This window comes from Castanea sativa, chromosome 8 (assembly GCF_040712315.1).
Source record: "Castanea sativa cultivar Marrone di Chiusa Pesio chromosome 8, ASM4071231v1".
Classification (NCBI taxonomy): Eukaryota; Viridiplantae; Streptophyta; class Magnoliopsida; order Fagales; family Fagaceae; genus Castanea; species Castanea sativa.
This window is the reverse complement of record NC_134020.1, coordinates 48,669,092-48,683,905: the sequence shown is the minus strand read 5'-3', so window position 1 is coordinate 48,683,905 and position 14,814 is coordinate 48,669,092. Positions and strand designations below refer to the sequence as shown.

Sequence of the window (14,814 nt, the reverse complement as noted above, 5' to 3'; positions counted from 1 at the left end):
TTTTTTTTTTTTTTCCATTTTTTTATCCCTTCCGACAAGTGGGCAGAGGGGGTTTCAATTATTCAAATCTAAGTTCTTTCTAAAGAGAATTAAGGTAATGTTATTAAGTTATAAAACTCTTAACATTCCTCCATGCATATTGTTCCTAATTAATTTACTTATCCTCCTTTGGCTTGAATTTTAACTTTGTTCACTCAATAAATTAGTTTTAAGACACTAAAACATGTTTTCTTTTTAAAATGAGACTACTAGAACTAGGTTGATTCAATGTCCATTTAAAAACAATTTATCTAGTTTTTTGCTATAAGTATCATAGATAAAATCTAAAAACTAAATAAAATAAGTTGATTGATTTTTTATTGAAAAAAAACTGTAGCAAAAAAAAGTAATGTAGGACCCACAATAAGCAAAAAATACTTGCATTTTGAGGAAAAAAAAATAGCATAAGAGCCACATTCAGTTAATTGTATTGATTTTTTGACAAAAAACATAATGGTGGACGGATGTCAATCTCCTTTATTGTGGAACCCACGTAAGAATTACAAACCATATAAAATAAAATAAAAAAAGACTTATAATCTAATTCCAAACGCACACTAGTGTCGCGGATGTCAAGCTTCAAATGATTTCAATTTCATTATTTAAGCTTCGAATAGGCCACTTATTGAAAGGAGGAGTTCGAGCCCTTGCTTTCTTTCATTTTGGCCTAAGCTTAAAGTTGAAAAAAAGTTGTTGATTCATATGCCAGCCAGCTCGCTCTATCCTAGCCTAGCATTAGAGTGTATACATATATATTCTAGGAGCTATTTCTGACCTACTAAATTCCTAATTAATTTGCAGTTCAATATATGAATTTCCACTCCCTATGACTATGAGACAGAGAACATAAGCCAAATGTGAATATTTTGTTGGTAAGATTGTCCCCCTACTCTAAAAAAAATATGAATCAACGGTTAGTAGTGATGGTTGTTTTATACTTACATAGATCCATATGGTGGAATATAATTTAAGCGATGGTCTAATCATGGGAAAATTTGAAGTCAATATTGGAGGAGGGGAGAGAGAGAGAGAGGACTTTAAATAAAAAGTTAATGATGTGATTGGTTAGGACGTAAATCTTATGTTCAATTTTAAATTTTAAACTATAAAAAAATCAATTATCAATATCACACGTTAAAATTCACTTGATTTTACGTTGAAGTTGAATGAAACATACCACGAAGAATAAATTATAAATTACTCCACCCAAAAGAAATAAAAGAATAGGTTATAGTTAACTCAACTGGTAAAATGATAAAGTTTCTTATAGTCGAATAGGTTTGAATCTCGTATGTACCAAAAAATTAATTAATTTCTTGATTTAATGACAAAAGATATCATCGTAGAGAGGACAACATAAGTTGAAATTCTATTGCTTCTATAAAAATAAATTAATAATTAGGTTGAGATAATTGGTAATATGATTCATTTTGATTGGGGACTTAGACCCACATCAATATTTGTAATTGAGAATCAGACACAATATCAGAAGAGCCAAACTGATGATATCCACAATGTGTTTCACGACTGTCAGAACAATATTATCCTATGCAATGGCCTCCTTCTGACTGGTTCACAACAGTTGAAAGTCAGCTAGCAACATATAAAATCTGTGCGTATCTCAACCAGTCACATACACAGCTGCTAAGATGTGAACCTATTGTACATTTTATTTTCTCTTCCATAGGAAATTATGCACTGAAAACTTCTTGCTTGCCAGGCCAGCCAACAGGTCCTTTTACTTTTCTGGTTCATAGATAGGTATTGTATTTATCACAGATTCATGTCCTTGAGATCACAAACTATCTATATATGTGTCATATGCATGGTCACCAAACTTGTCAATTTTCTGCATGCTCATAATTGCTTGTTGAATAGACACATATCCTTTCAGATAGGCCTAAAGAGTTAAAGGAAGTGATTCACGTAAAATGGACAAGTTCAATTTGCTTTCCTTAGCAAAATTTGACTCGACTTTCAATAATTGAAGGGTCCCTCCACCATAACCATGTTAATCATGAGAAGATGCACCTATATCAATGGCACTGTGACTGTCTTTTAGTCTCCATCAATCCTGGGAAATGGGATGACTATAAACCAAACCAACCAGTAAATTTGATGCATTTAACTATAAACAAGTGTGCTTATACAAAACTTATTAGACATAAAATTACAGATAGTCTAGGAAGGTTTAGAATTTGAAGATATATAACAAATGTGGTCCGAGCCAAAGCATTTTAAAAGTTTGGATGAATGAAATGCCACAAATTTCAAGCATCAAATCAAGAAGTGATGTAACCCCACGTTTGAACATGACTGGAGACTGTAGGTCAAAAGCGAATTAATGTGGAACTTGATGACCAGCAGTACTGCCTTTGAGAAAGGATAGGCCATAAACATTTTGGAGACGCACTAAGAAGGTATAGCAACAACCTGAGATGCCACTGGATCAGATAGTTGTGGAGACACTAATTGATGTTGATGGTCTAGCATGGCGTGCAACAAATGACTCAACAAGTGGATTCACAAGGTGAGGTGCTTCATCCTTTATTGCAATCAACAAATTATTGAAGTCAAAAAGTTATTATCATCAAACATATTCTATAGTTCATATAAAAGTCTGATCAATAATGAGCAACTATATTTTTAGTATGGACAGGGAAAAGAAAAATTTGTTTCCACAATTGGTTAATGATTGATTTTGCATTGATGGAACACCAGAAACCAGTGCTTTAGAACCAAAATAATAGCATGTGCATAGGAAGTTCTGTTAAGAGCCCAACAGCCCCTACATATCAAAACTTTTGCGTTCATTTCAATTTTATTTATGTTTCCTAAGAGATTCAGAACTTTTAAAAACTACTTTTTTTTAATCATTTATAAAATTTATATTATAATCCAAGTTTTGCAGGAGCTACATTTTGAAAACAAAAATAAGTCAATATAAGTATATAACTAGTAGACAAAGTTTTCCTCCAAATTAGTTTGAAGTAATCTCCTCCAATTTGTTAAGTAGCAATTAATAAAACCATCCACGAGTATTATTTAAAAAAGTCACATGACTCATTAAATATGTCATATGACTAAAAGTACATGTAAATGGTTTTATCAATTGCCACATGGTGGGTTGGAGAAATTTTCCTCTAAATTAGTTTGGACGTAAACTTTTTCCATAATTAACCCCCAAAAAAGGTGTAAAATACTAATTATTGCCACATAAAAACACTACCAAATCAATGCTTCCACATGTGCCTGGGTGAGTGGTGGCTTGGTGGGGTTTGTGTGTGTGTGTGTGCGCCCGCGCCCGCGCGTGAGAGAGAGAGAGAGAGAGAGAGAGAGAGAGAGAGGGGAACCTGGGGGCAGTGCCCAACATTGGGGAGGACAATGAAGTCTTCAACAGAATCAAAATTCTCATAGTTTCTTCCAAGCTCAAGGGGTTCCCATGGATCCTTGTCACCCCATGCTATTAAAATAGGACACTGTAATGAAGAAAAAAGAAGGGTCATTACCTAGTGCTATTACCATTAAGTGGATAGAATTTTCCTCCAAATTTCGGAGGAAAGTTCCTCCAAATCATTACAGGACAAAATTATCTATTCATATGTAATTTCACTAACATGACTTGTGGCTTGTTCAGAATTTAGATTACTTATTGAACCAAATAAACATTGATGGTCATATAAATTGCATGGATTAGAGAATATTTCTCGAAACTAGTTTGGAGTAAAACTCTGTCCCATTAAATGGGATCATAGAAGGGTGGGTAATTTGCAATCAACAAATTACCCACATGCTTTTTATCTTACATCTTTTTGTCATTTTAATGGATGGGTAAATAGATAAGGGTGAGATAAATTGTAAGATTATTCTTTAAATAAATCTCATCTACCTGTAGTAAATAAAGATTGGATTTCTTTTGAATTTTAATTTACATTTATCTTGTAGAGCCTTCTATTTATATGGCTTAATCTTGAATAATAAAGGAAGCTGAAAAATATTGTTATTGAATGAAAATTTCACTTTGGAGGTTTGGACTCTTTCAAGGTAGTCCAATTTATCAAACTAAAGACCTTGGTAGTTGGTTCCCTCAAAGCAACCAAAAAAAAGTGGCTGCTCTCAATACTTGGATTGGTAGGAATGTAGAAGGGAGCTTCACACATATATAATTAGATAAGGTTAGAGTAGGATTTCAATCTCAGATTATAAATAAAAAATAAAAAATTATCTTCAAACTGACCTTTACTTGAGGCAGAAGTTCCTCAGGAAGAGGGCCAGCCGAGTAACAAATAAACTCAAGAAACACATCAGCAGCACCAGGTTCCAGTCCTGGATTAAGTATCTTCTGAACTAGTTCCTCTGTCACTTGGGAGGTGTCGTGGTAACACTGAAATGATATCCACTATTCATCATAAGCAATCGACAGCAACAATGGTAGAACTGTATTCATTATTTTCATTTAGGAAAAATTATCTTGTGAGACCAGCATATACACTGCCCCCTTCAACATTTGGCTCCCACAAGTGTGTGTGGCCCACCAAATGTGAGGTGGGTGCTACATAAAACCATCTCACGAGATACTTTCTCTACAAACTAGTAAGAATAGGTGTTGTAAAATGTTAAATTCCCTAATGTGCACAGATTTACCGCACTTCCTACCGTCAATTGTCAGTCTATGACAACTTGTAAACCTTTTGCCTCTAGACTAACACTTTTGACTCGAAATCTCACTGTAACTTTTGAATGATTTAAGGTTCGATTTTCAAGGATGCTTTTTATTAGGCAAGAAATACAGAGAATGTGTAACTCAAAGACAACATAGTCAAGTAGATCCCACTCATAGAATATTTTGTCTTTTCCCATACATACACTTAACACATCAATTTATATGCATAGACAAGCTTGCCAACTAGCCTAGTACTTGCTCCACTTTTCCACCATTATGAATTAAAGCGTTTTACTTGTGTTTGTAAAAAGGGAAGAGGTGTAAACTTCTCCACTTTTTATGATAAGGAATCTATAACAGTCATTCAACTGGGAATAAAATGAGTGTGTACCTTAATCAGATCAAATTGGATGGCATGTCGATAAATTAAACCCAAGCTTACTTTTTAAAGATCTAAGAGTATCCGCATTCATTTTTCCTAATTTTATCCTATTTTACCATCTAAAAAACTATTTTATCAATTATACCATACCATTTCACAAAACCCCAATATCAAAACTTTTATTTTTCTGTCATTCTCATTAAAATAATATATCTTCACAATAAAATATTTTTTTCCCTTTTTTTTCCCAATTTTATCCTCACTGAATCTTGTTACTTTACTTTTCAACTTCTTCTCTTCCAGACTCCTCCTCCACACAACTCTAGATCTGCGAAACTAAAAAAAAATCATCACGCCGATCAACGACACAGCCACCACAATGCCGATCTTCTAGACTTCTCCTTCATCATCCATATCAACCCAACTCCTCTACACAACTCCTCCATCATCCATCAACCCAAATCGAAAAAAAAAAAAAAAAAAAAAAAACCCATCACGCCGATCAACGGCACAGCCACCACAACACCAATCTTCCAGACTCCTCCTCCATTATCCATATCAACCCAACTCCTCCATCATCCATCAACCCAGATCAGTGAAATTGGAAAAAAAAAATCACGCCAATCAATGGCACAGCCACCACAACGCCGATCTTCCAGACTCCTCCTCCATCATTCATATCAACCCAACTCCTCCGCACAACTCCTCCATCATCCATCAACCCAGATCAGCGAAACTAAAAAACAAAACCCACCAAATCCAAAGAAACCCACGCCAATCGCAACCCACAACAAAAAATCCATACATAAACCATTCACAGCTCCGATTCAAACCATCGGAGCTCTGATTCAAACCATCGGACCGTCATGCCGACCCATTGGAACCATCCGATTCCACCATGGAGCAAACCCACGGGGTCTTGAGTCTGAACAGTGAGAGAGCAGATGAGAAAGAGAGAAGGAAGAGAGAGAAAAGAAGAGAAATAATGAGAGAAGAGAGAAATTCCCGGGTTAAAAGGGGTGAGGGAGAATTAAATTTTTTTTTTTTTATCCCATTAGCTACAGTACCATCTTACATTTGAGATGGTACTGTAGCTCAGTTTACAGTAGTTACAAGATACCACATTAAATGGAGCAAAAAATTTGAGCTTGAATTATAAAAAATTGCAAAAGAGGGCTCCATATCCCACATTCAATGCTAATGCTCTAATCCACACGGGATTTGGTTCAGAATCAATCATTTTTCAAATATTATTTCAGTTCAATCTATTAACCTAAAATCTTGATCACATCACAGGCCAACACATCTTCCAAGGAAAACTAATGGTTTCAAAATTGCAAAGCTGAATTTATTCAACTATGTGTTGGCTTTATTCCGTGCCAAATTTGCTTGTAATTCAGCATTTAGAAACCCTGTATTTGGGTAGAAATAATATAAGGGTTGTATGTGAGAGAGTGTGAAGATTTGATTACGAGTGTGCAACAAAAAGGTGACTCGCGAGTGGTTACTCACCAAAATGAAGCACACATGTAAAGCATGCAGGAAGATGAAGAGTCAGGCCAGCTGGATAACTACAGAACAAAAAATACAGTCTCGCCTAGTCTGGTAACTTGCGACTGGAACTCGCGACTCATCCTAGTCGCGAGTGACTCGCCAGTGCACCCTATTTCGCGACTCATCCTACTATAAATATCCTTATACCCACGAAATGTAGAAAGCTTCCAGAGAGAATTTTGAGAAAGAAACCCCAAAAGAAAAACAAGACTGATTTATCCACAATCTTATATACTTGATTCTCCAAATTCCTCCACTCTCACCCTCTCCATTGTCATACCCATGAGAGGATCATAAACCAAATCCTTACCTCACCAAATTCAGAGTAGTAAGAAGGTTTTTGGTGTTTGGGAAGCAGATCAAGAGAGAACCAATTTATATTGGTTGATGCAATGGGCTAATTACGGGATCTAGAAAGCTAGAGAAAACACAGTTCGGCGTAACCTTGTTGGAGCAAGAAGCTTGGAGGGCTTATGTGCATTGGATAGATTAGAGTTGGAGGGTCTATTGCTATTCATGTATCCCAACTGATTTTCTAGTGGATCATGTACCGCTTAGAGGGCGGCGAAGAGGTTTTTCGCTGAATTCTTCGGTTTCTTCTTCGATAACACTTGCCGATGTTATGTTGTATTTGTATCTTTCTTTCCCTTACTCTTAACTTTTAATTTCTGCTGGTTGTGATTAATTAATGGCTTAGAGTAGTTTGTTAATTTGGGTATTGCTTATATTTTATATTCCGCACATATATTGTTTGAATATAAACTTGAATTGGAAAATTTGTATTTGGGGGTCTAAACATTCACAAGTGTTTTATACGCCAAGTGAGTTTTCAAAAATAGAAAATCTCAAAATCAACTTAGCCCATGGAATGTGTATTACAATCCTAGTTTTGCAGCTTTTGCCAAGTTTAATATGGGTTATGGATCATTTGTCAAGTCAAACCAACCCAATTACTAAGACACCATTTCAATGCAACTACTTCATTTCAAAATAATCATAATAACTACATATTATAATTTTGTGTGGGAGAAAAAGTCTGAAAGTTGAAAGAAAAGAGGAAGGAAAAAGTAGAAAATTTAAAAATACCACCGTGACCACTGCACACCCTTGGTGCAATGGTCACCCACAAGTATAAGTATTTGTTGAGTGTGGGGTAAAGTCAGGTTCAAGTCTCCAGGCGAGAGCTTCACACACATGTATACTTAGATTAGGTTAGAATAGAATTCTATCTTGTATAAAAATAAAAAATAAAAAAAATACCACCGTGGTGAAAATTCTGGGAAGAGTATGTATTCTTTTGGTGAAACTTTGTTCTGTTGAACTACTATAAATTGGTGTTAAATCATAATTCAAATCCGCCCTTGATACAATTAGTAGTCATCAGTGATAATTTAGCACTGATGGCTATATGAGAAATACCTATTTGATATATGGGAATACCTGGCAAAGAATACTCCTCACAGAGTCTGGTGTGGCGACACTTTTGTAGAAATATTTGCCCAAAGCAGTATTCCTGGCAAAACAGCACAACTATCATAAAGCCTACATATGCAGCCTTAGAACTCTAAAAGTTCATACAAGGAAGCTATGGGGTCAAATACTTACCTCAGCAAATTCTGGAATGATCTAATTAAAGGTTTTCCAAACCAGGGCTGCTTCTTAATATGAAGCATACGAAGAGATATGTTTAAAAGGATAATGCCTTTGCAGATCTGTGGTGCCATAACTGCTGCCTGAAGACCAACAAGTCCTACATAAAGGCCAGAAAAAGAAGATTCTATAATGGTATCATGTGATCAACCTTAAAATTGTGAATTTAAGAACTGTTTGATATCTAAGGCTTCTCTAGTTTTCATAGAAAGTAGCACTGAAGTCAAGTATTACTGAAACTGCTGTGAGCTCACAGATAGCATATTTTGCAGCAGTATCTTCCCAAAAAATATTCATAAAGGAAAAAAATCCTACACAGGTCAAGAAGATGATCCTTCTGGTTGCCTGATATACAGATCAAAAATAAATATGTTTTAAAATATAATTCTAAGCAGCGAGTATGAACAAAACGAGAGAGGCAGGAACGCACAGCACACAAGCATGCATAACACTAAACGATTAGAGACTATCTTATAAACCAAATCTGATAACACATATGAACATGACAAGAAAGAAAAAGAAAATATGCATTTATCAAATGCTACAAGAGATGAAAGTCTAAGTACTGTATGACCAAAGTCTAGCCAGAACAGGCAAGATTGTTCAGAATTTAAATTAACACTTTTGTCATACAATTTCCAATGGCATCACAAGGATGCCATGCCATCTTAATAGGTCACTTTCGTCATACAATTTCCAATGGCATCACAAGAATGGCATGCCATCTTAACAGGTTTTTCAAAAATTATCAATACACAGAAGGATACCAAGTTCCTGGCTTAAGAATTTGTAAGCCAACTTGATTCCAAGTTTGTATAAATAAACCCAAAAAGTCAGAGATGATTTACACCCTTTTATTAAATGTTCCTGGAAATATTGGGAGAACTATTTATTAATATGCAAAACACAGAACATGTATAGCAGAGCCATGCATTATGAAAACTTGCTTTAAAACCCAAGAAGTGGTACCAATATAAGATGAAATGAAAAAGCATTGAACCATAACAAAATAAACTGAAATATGATTCTAGCTGAATAAAAATCAGTTGTTAAGTAAATGCTGTTGTTATGGTTCTTATAATTGAATAAAAGTCTTAAACTCTAAATTTAATTCTACAATAGCATACTGCCTAAAGATGGTGTGTACAGCTGCTAAAAAAAGAAAACAAAAGAATTCACAATAAAAATATGCATAGATTGGTTAAACATTAAAGCTTCTAGTGAAGGATTAATTAACATAAGCCAAAACATTCAAAAGGTGGTCACCTCCAATGGAATTGCAAATAAAGAATGCTTCATCCTTAATCACGTCTATACAAAACTCATTTAGTTGGGTGGCCCATGTTTCAAATGTATAGAAGAGGTTGTCTCCAAATTGACGAGGATTTGGTTTATCTGAATATCCATAACCAATAAGATCAATTGAGTATACCCTATGTGATTTTGCCAGAACGGGAATATTTTTCCTCCAATGATCACTGCAACCAGCCACAATTGAGTCACAGGTACTAACAGACACTTCAAGTACAGAATCAAAGATACTGGAGAACAAAACTTTTAAGAAATCAACAGTTCTTGAAACATGCATAAACCTTGAGAAGCTAGGCATGCAAATCTTTCAACATTATAAATTAAAAGAAATACAAAGATCAAAAAATCAGGTTCAAGCTTTTAGATTGTGACCAAAACCCTGCAACAGAAATTGAGACTGTTCACAGTTCCTTGGGTATATAAATCAGTTTTAAATATTTTTTATTCTGTAATGCTAATGGCTGATCAGCTACTGGCTGATCACATAATGTGCTTGTAAAGAAAGGTGTAAAATTATGCATACTTGGTCACTCTCATGAATTCAACTTGACCTGGTATTATTAATCAAGACCTGATTCATCTTTTCAATGTAGATACATATTTTATCCGTTTAATTGTTCTAATGTAGACATTATATGAACATTTTGATTATTACATGGCACATGTGACGCCTAATTCCAAGCATATCAGGGACCATCAGTACTGTAGTCAACCTGGATGATCTTAACCATGATCACAAAACTCTGTTTACGTTTTGATTTCATAGTCACTGACTGCATAATTGGTCTTTTCTTGTGCATAAAACAAAGGAAAAATATGGACCAGCTAATTGCAGTTTTTTTTTCTGCATGTAATTTTATACCAAATGTTTCCCTGCAATGCTGTATTGCAGAATAAGAGTAGACAAAGAGATTATCAATAGGAAACACAGTTTTACAATTAAATGAGGTCCTTCTGTGGTTCAAACTTCTGCAATGAACAAACTTCACAATGTTATCCACTATCATATTAGCTGACACCAAAGATTAACCATACAACCATATAGGAATATACTACAACCGTTTGAAATTTAACCTTGTGTGCAACTTGTCCCACCTGCATAGTCCCTAGTTTAAACCAAAGTACAAGTACCAAACCATGCATGCAATTAGTACATGAATTTTTATGAAGCAAGAAAGCATTTGGCTATTTGTGCATTTGATACCTATAGCAATTACGTGTCTGCTAATGAGAAGCAAAATGTAATTGATGTAGACCTGTTTGCTCCAAAACCATGAACTAAAACTAACGCAGGGCCACTGTTCCCAGAATACTGATAGCGAATAGAATAACCCCTCCAGTTCCATATGCTACAAGACAAGAAGATAAACCATCACACATTAAGAAAAACATGCTGGTTGAATCCAATGATAACAAAAAGCCAAAAAACAAAACAAGATACAGAATAAAGACCCAATTCATGGGAACAAATGACCATGCAAAAAAGTTAATAGAGATCTGAATGTTGTCAACCATCATTTTCTTCCACATTTTTCATTTAAAATCATTAAAAAAAATTGCATACACACACACACACACACTCATATTGACCTATAGATTGTATAATAGTAATTTATAAAAAAGCAGGAAATAGAAGAATTCTAGGTGGATAATGGCAATTTTATGGAAAATCAATGAACTCTTATATTCCCTGGGGAAGGGCAAACACAAGGGGACCCTAATTAAGCCTACTGTATCTCCACATTATTTTGATTGAGGCATATTGACCAATCATAGAAATATTTGAAATGGGAAACAATCCAAAGTCTTAAATAGGTAGAACCACTGGAAGTTTGATATTAGGCTCATTTCCCAAACCAAAATTACACTCTTCATCAAACTGACATTTTCCAGCATCTAGAATAAATAGGACAATCAAACAGCCATAATTCTTTCTATACAGGATTCACCAACCAATAGGGAACTAAGTGGTTGGGTCATCTTCAGAAAATCCAATATTAAAAAGATAACATTTATGGTCTATGGAAAATAAAAAGGTCAAGATATTTTGTTTTACTAGACGTGTGTTGATGTCAGATCATATAGACGAAGATTAATATTTATTTTGCAATCAAAGAATGACATCAACCATGTCTTGCTCTGGTTTGACAGAAACTTGTTCTCATACCAAAGTTTGTATTCACTTCCACACCTAACTGGCATATAGTTACAAATTTGAAGATGAGAAAATCTCTAATCTAGGACTCACCTACACAGACATGGTTTTCTCAACGATGGAATGGAAAATACTAGAAGGGACTCAACTCATGCAGTATCAACAAGACAGAATTGTCAGCCTAGTGATCTAAAAAATAGGCAAAACAGAGATTTGAATTTTAAAATAAGCTGGGTGCAAAACCCCCTTTGCTAATAGCCGCTTAAAACAATTGGAATGCTAAAAAAAAAAAACAAGGGCATTGTCATGACTGAAAAGAGGAAGGAATTCAGCCTAAATTGTTGTAGAACATGACTGGTGACTTCCTAAAAAGTATCACAAAAAAATTTGAGACTTTGACAAAGCAAGAAGCCTCATTTATGTAAGGTCCTATGTGTTTTTCTGTCTTAGTCCACTACATCTTTCTCTTTAACATAAGAAACAAAAATTTGCAATTGAGGATGTTGAGATGGATGAATTGTAATAGAAGATATGATAAAGTAAGAAATGCACCCATTCAGCCATTCCTAAAGTACTTGTGTCATCACCAATAGGGAAAAGAAAAATGAAAAGTTGACTAACAAAATCAGTCCTTTACAATGAAGATCAATGACTGCAATGGTATAAAAGAGTGCTTGTTGAAAGAGCAAGAGGGTTAAGTCTGAAAGAGGTAGATATTCATGTTTTCCTTTAAGTAACATTCATCAGTTAGGAAGAACAGGATGGCTGATTAACACAACACTGTAATTCCCATTTTAAAGAGCATCAAAATAGAAATAACCTAGGAAGCACGGACACGAGTACGACATAGTGATACGAGCAATTTTTGAAAAATTATAACATGAAACAACTGATACGATGCCAGTATGATACAAATAAGACATCAACACGGCACTCTTAATGAGCGTACATGCTTCCTAGGAAATAACTAAAACATCAAAAGAAGTCAAACATTAACTGTACATTAAATCAGAAACACTCATTCAACAAATTGACCACAATGTGGCACAACTAACTCATAATCATATTGAGATAAAACACACACACATAGTCAACTAGTTTCTTCTCTTTTTGGTCCGGGCAGAACAAACAAATGAACTCAAGTAAGTCTTTGAACTTTCTTTTTCACTAAGTTTCTTAGAAACCAAACATAACCTAACCTTTAAAAAGCAAAAAAGATTGAAAACCCATTACCGGCTTTGAACTTCAATCCCGGGGTCATTGTTCGATACCATATCCTGAGTGGAAAGGCCATTCTCTTCAATCTGATCATTCAAACGAGAAAATGCGACAAACCCATTTGAATTAAACCGACGAAGATTCGAAATTCTGCGAAGAGTTGGATATTGTTGGAAATGGGTTCTGCATACAATCAGCTTCTTGTTTCTTGGAGAAGACAGAACTGGAAAATCTGGTTTTGACAATGGCAGTGTAGAGGAAGCAGTAGTAGTAGTGCTTGCCATATAGCTTTTGATAAAGAGAGAAAATATAAGAGTCCTGACCGAGGACGAGGAGTGAGTGTGTAATGAAACTGAGAGTGAGAGAGAGCTCACATGAATGGTTTACAATGGTTGTTGTTCAATCGGTAGTTTTTAGAGGTTAAGGACAGTGGCAATGGTTCAATGTTTCATGTTTGGAATTTGTCCACGTTGCCAATATACTGCTGTCCTATGTGGCATGTCCATGTATCTTACAGTCGATGATAGAGATAACATCTTTTTAATCTATGGCCATGTGAAAATACTTATTTAAAGAAAAATATATAGGAAAGTACACACAAGTCTTTCTTTTTTTTTAGATTAAAAAAAGGTTTATGTATTTTTTTTTTTCTTGGGAAAAATATGAAAGTTATGGTTTGGACTTTGGAGAGAATAAAAGTATAGGATGCAGGATTGACTCTCTAAATTTTTTTAGATTTTTTTTCAGTCCTTTAATTTTGTTTTTGTTTATTTTAGTCCTCTAACTTTCAAGTTTATTTAATTAAAAATTTTCCATCAAATTTTGTTATATGTTATGGTTAATTTTTCAATTTTATAGATTTTTCTTCAAATTTTTTAAATTAAAAAAATTCAATTAATGATTGAAAAATATTTTTCAGATTTTTTTTTCAAAATTTTAATAAAAGCTAATGGAAAGACCGTAATTGAATAAATCTAAAACTTAGAGGACTGAAATGAACAAAAATAAAGTTAAATGACTAAAATAAAAACTGAAGAAAGTTAGAGGGTTGGTTTTGCATTTTAGCCAAAAGTATATTTCGATAATTTTTTTGGACTTCATGAAAAAGTATCCTTGCAAATAAGTTTGAAATACTTAGAGCATTCGCATCAATTTGTGTAAAAAAATTTGTCTATTTTTTCAAAAGAATTTTCTTTTTCTATTTTACACAATCACTTCTCAAAAACACCATCAACAGATTATTTATTATACACTCTATTTTTATTTAAATAATCATTTTTATTCATTATTATTATTATTATTATTATTATTATTTTCATTTAGTCTCTCCCCTTTCTAAGATCTAAAAAATAACTCTCTCGCCTCTCACTTCTCAAACCCACAAACGCTCACCTCTCTGGCCTCTCACCTCTCTCTTAGACGTATCACTTCTCAAAAACACAATTATTTATTAAACACACTATTTTATTTAAATAATCATTTTTATTCATTATTATTATTATTTTCATTTAGTCTCTCTCTCCTCTAAGACCTAAAAAAATAAACTTCTCGCCTCTCATTTCTCAAACGCTCACCTCTCTAGCCTCTCACCTCTCTCTCAGTCGTCGCCGATACTCTTCTTCTTTGCAATCTAGGTTTGATGGTTCATACTGGATTTTGTATATGTGTTTGATGAGTTTGGGATATGAATGTACAAGGCATGTTGCTGGGATTCAAGAGAAGATAGTGAATGAATAGAGTCAAGGGAAGAGAGAGAATCTAATGGGAGAGGTGAGAGAAAAAAAATTGTAAATAAAATACAAAGCTACACTTGTTGGATATATTTACACAGTTATTGTAGCA

At 34.2% G+C, this 14,814-nt stretch overlaps 1 protein-coding gene across 1 annotated transcript; it reads right to left on the bottom strand.

Annotated features, from left to right (window-relative positions):
- Positions 1-2,132: 2,132 nt before the first annotated feature.
- Positions 2,133-13,369, bottom strand: LOC142607331 (uncharacterized). Its single transcript, XM_075778780.1, has 8 exons — positions 12,988-13,369; positions 10,856-10,948; positions 9,555-9,766; positions 8,244-8,388; positions 8,079-8,151; positions 4,277-4,423; positions 3,393-3,518; positions 2,133-2,584 (listed from the first exon to the last, which is right to left on the bottom strand). Exons 1-8 carry the CDS (start codon positions 13,254-13,256, stop codon positions 2,489-2,491), a joined length of 1,161 nt encoding a protein of 386 aa, XP_075634895.1. The 5' UTR covers positions 13,257-13,369; the 3' UTR covers positions 2,133-2,488.
- Positions 13,370-14,814: the final 1,445 nt, after the last annotated feature.

Bases quoted from the DNA above. Each gene is read 5' to 3' on its own strand.
- LOC142607331 (XM_075778780.1), bottom strand. From the start codon at position 13,256: ATGGCAAGCACTACTACTACTGCTTCCTCTACACTGCCATTGTCAAAA. The intron at 10,949-12,987 runs GTAATGGGTTTT...CTTGTCTTGTAG, and splicing joins GGGATTGAAGTTCAAAGCCG to CATATGGAACTGGAGGGGTT. The intron at 4,424-8,078 runs GTATTCCCATAT...ATATCATTTCAG, and splicing joins TGAGGAGTATTCTTTGCCAG to TGTTACCACGACACCTCCCA.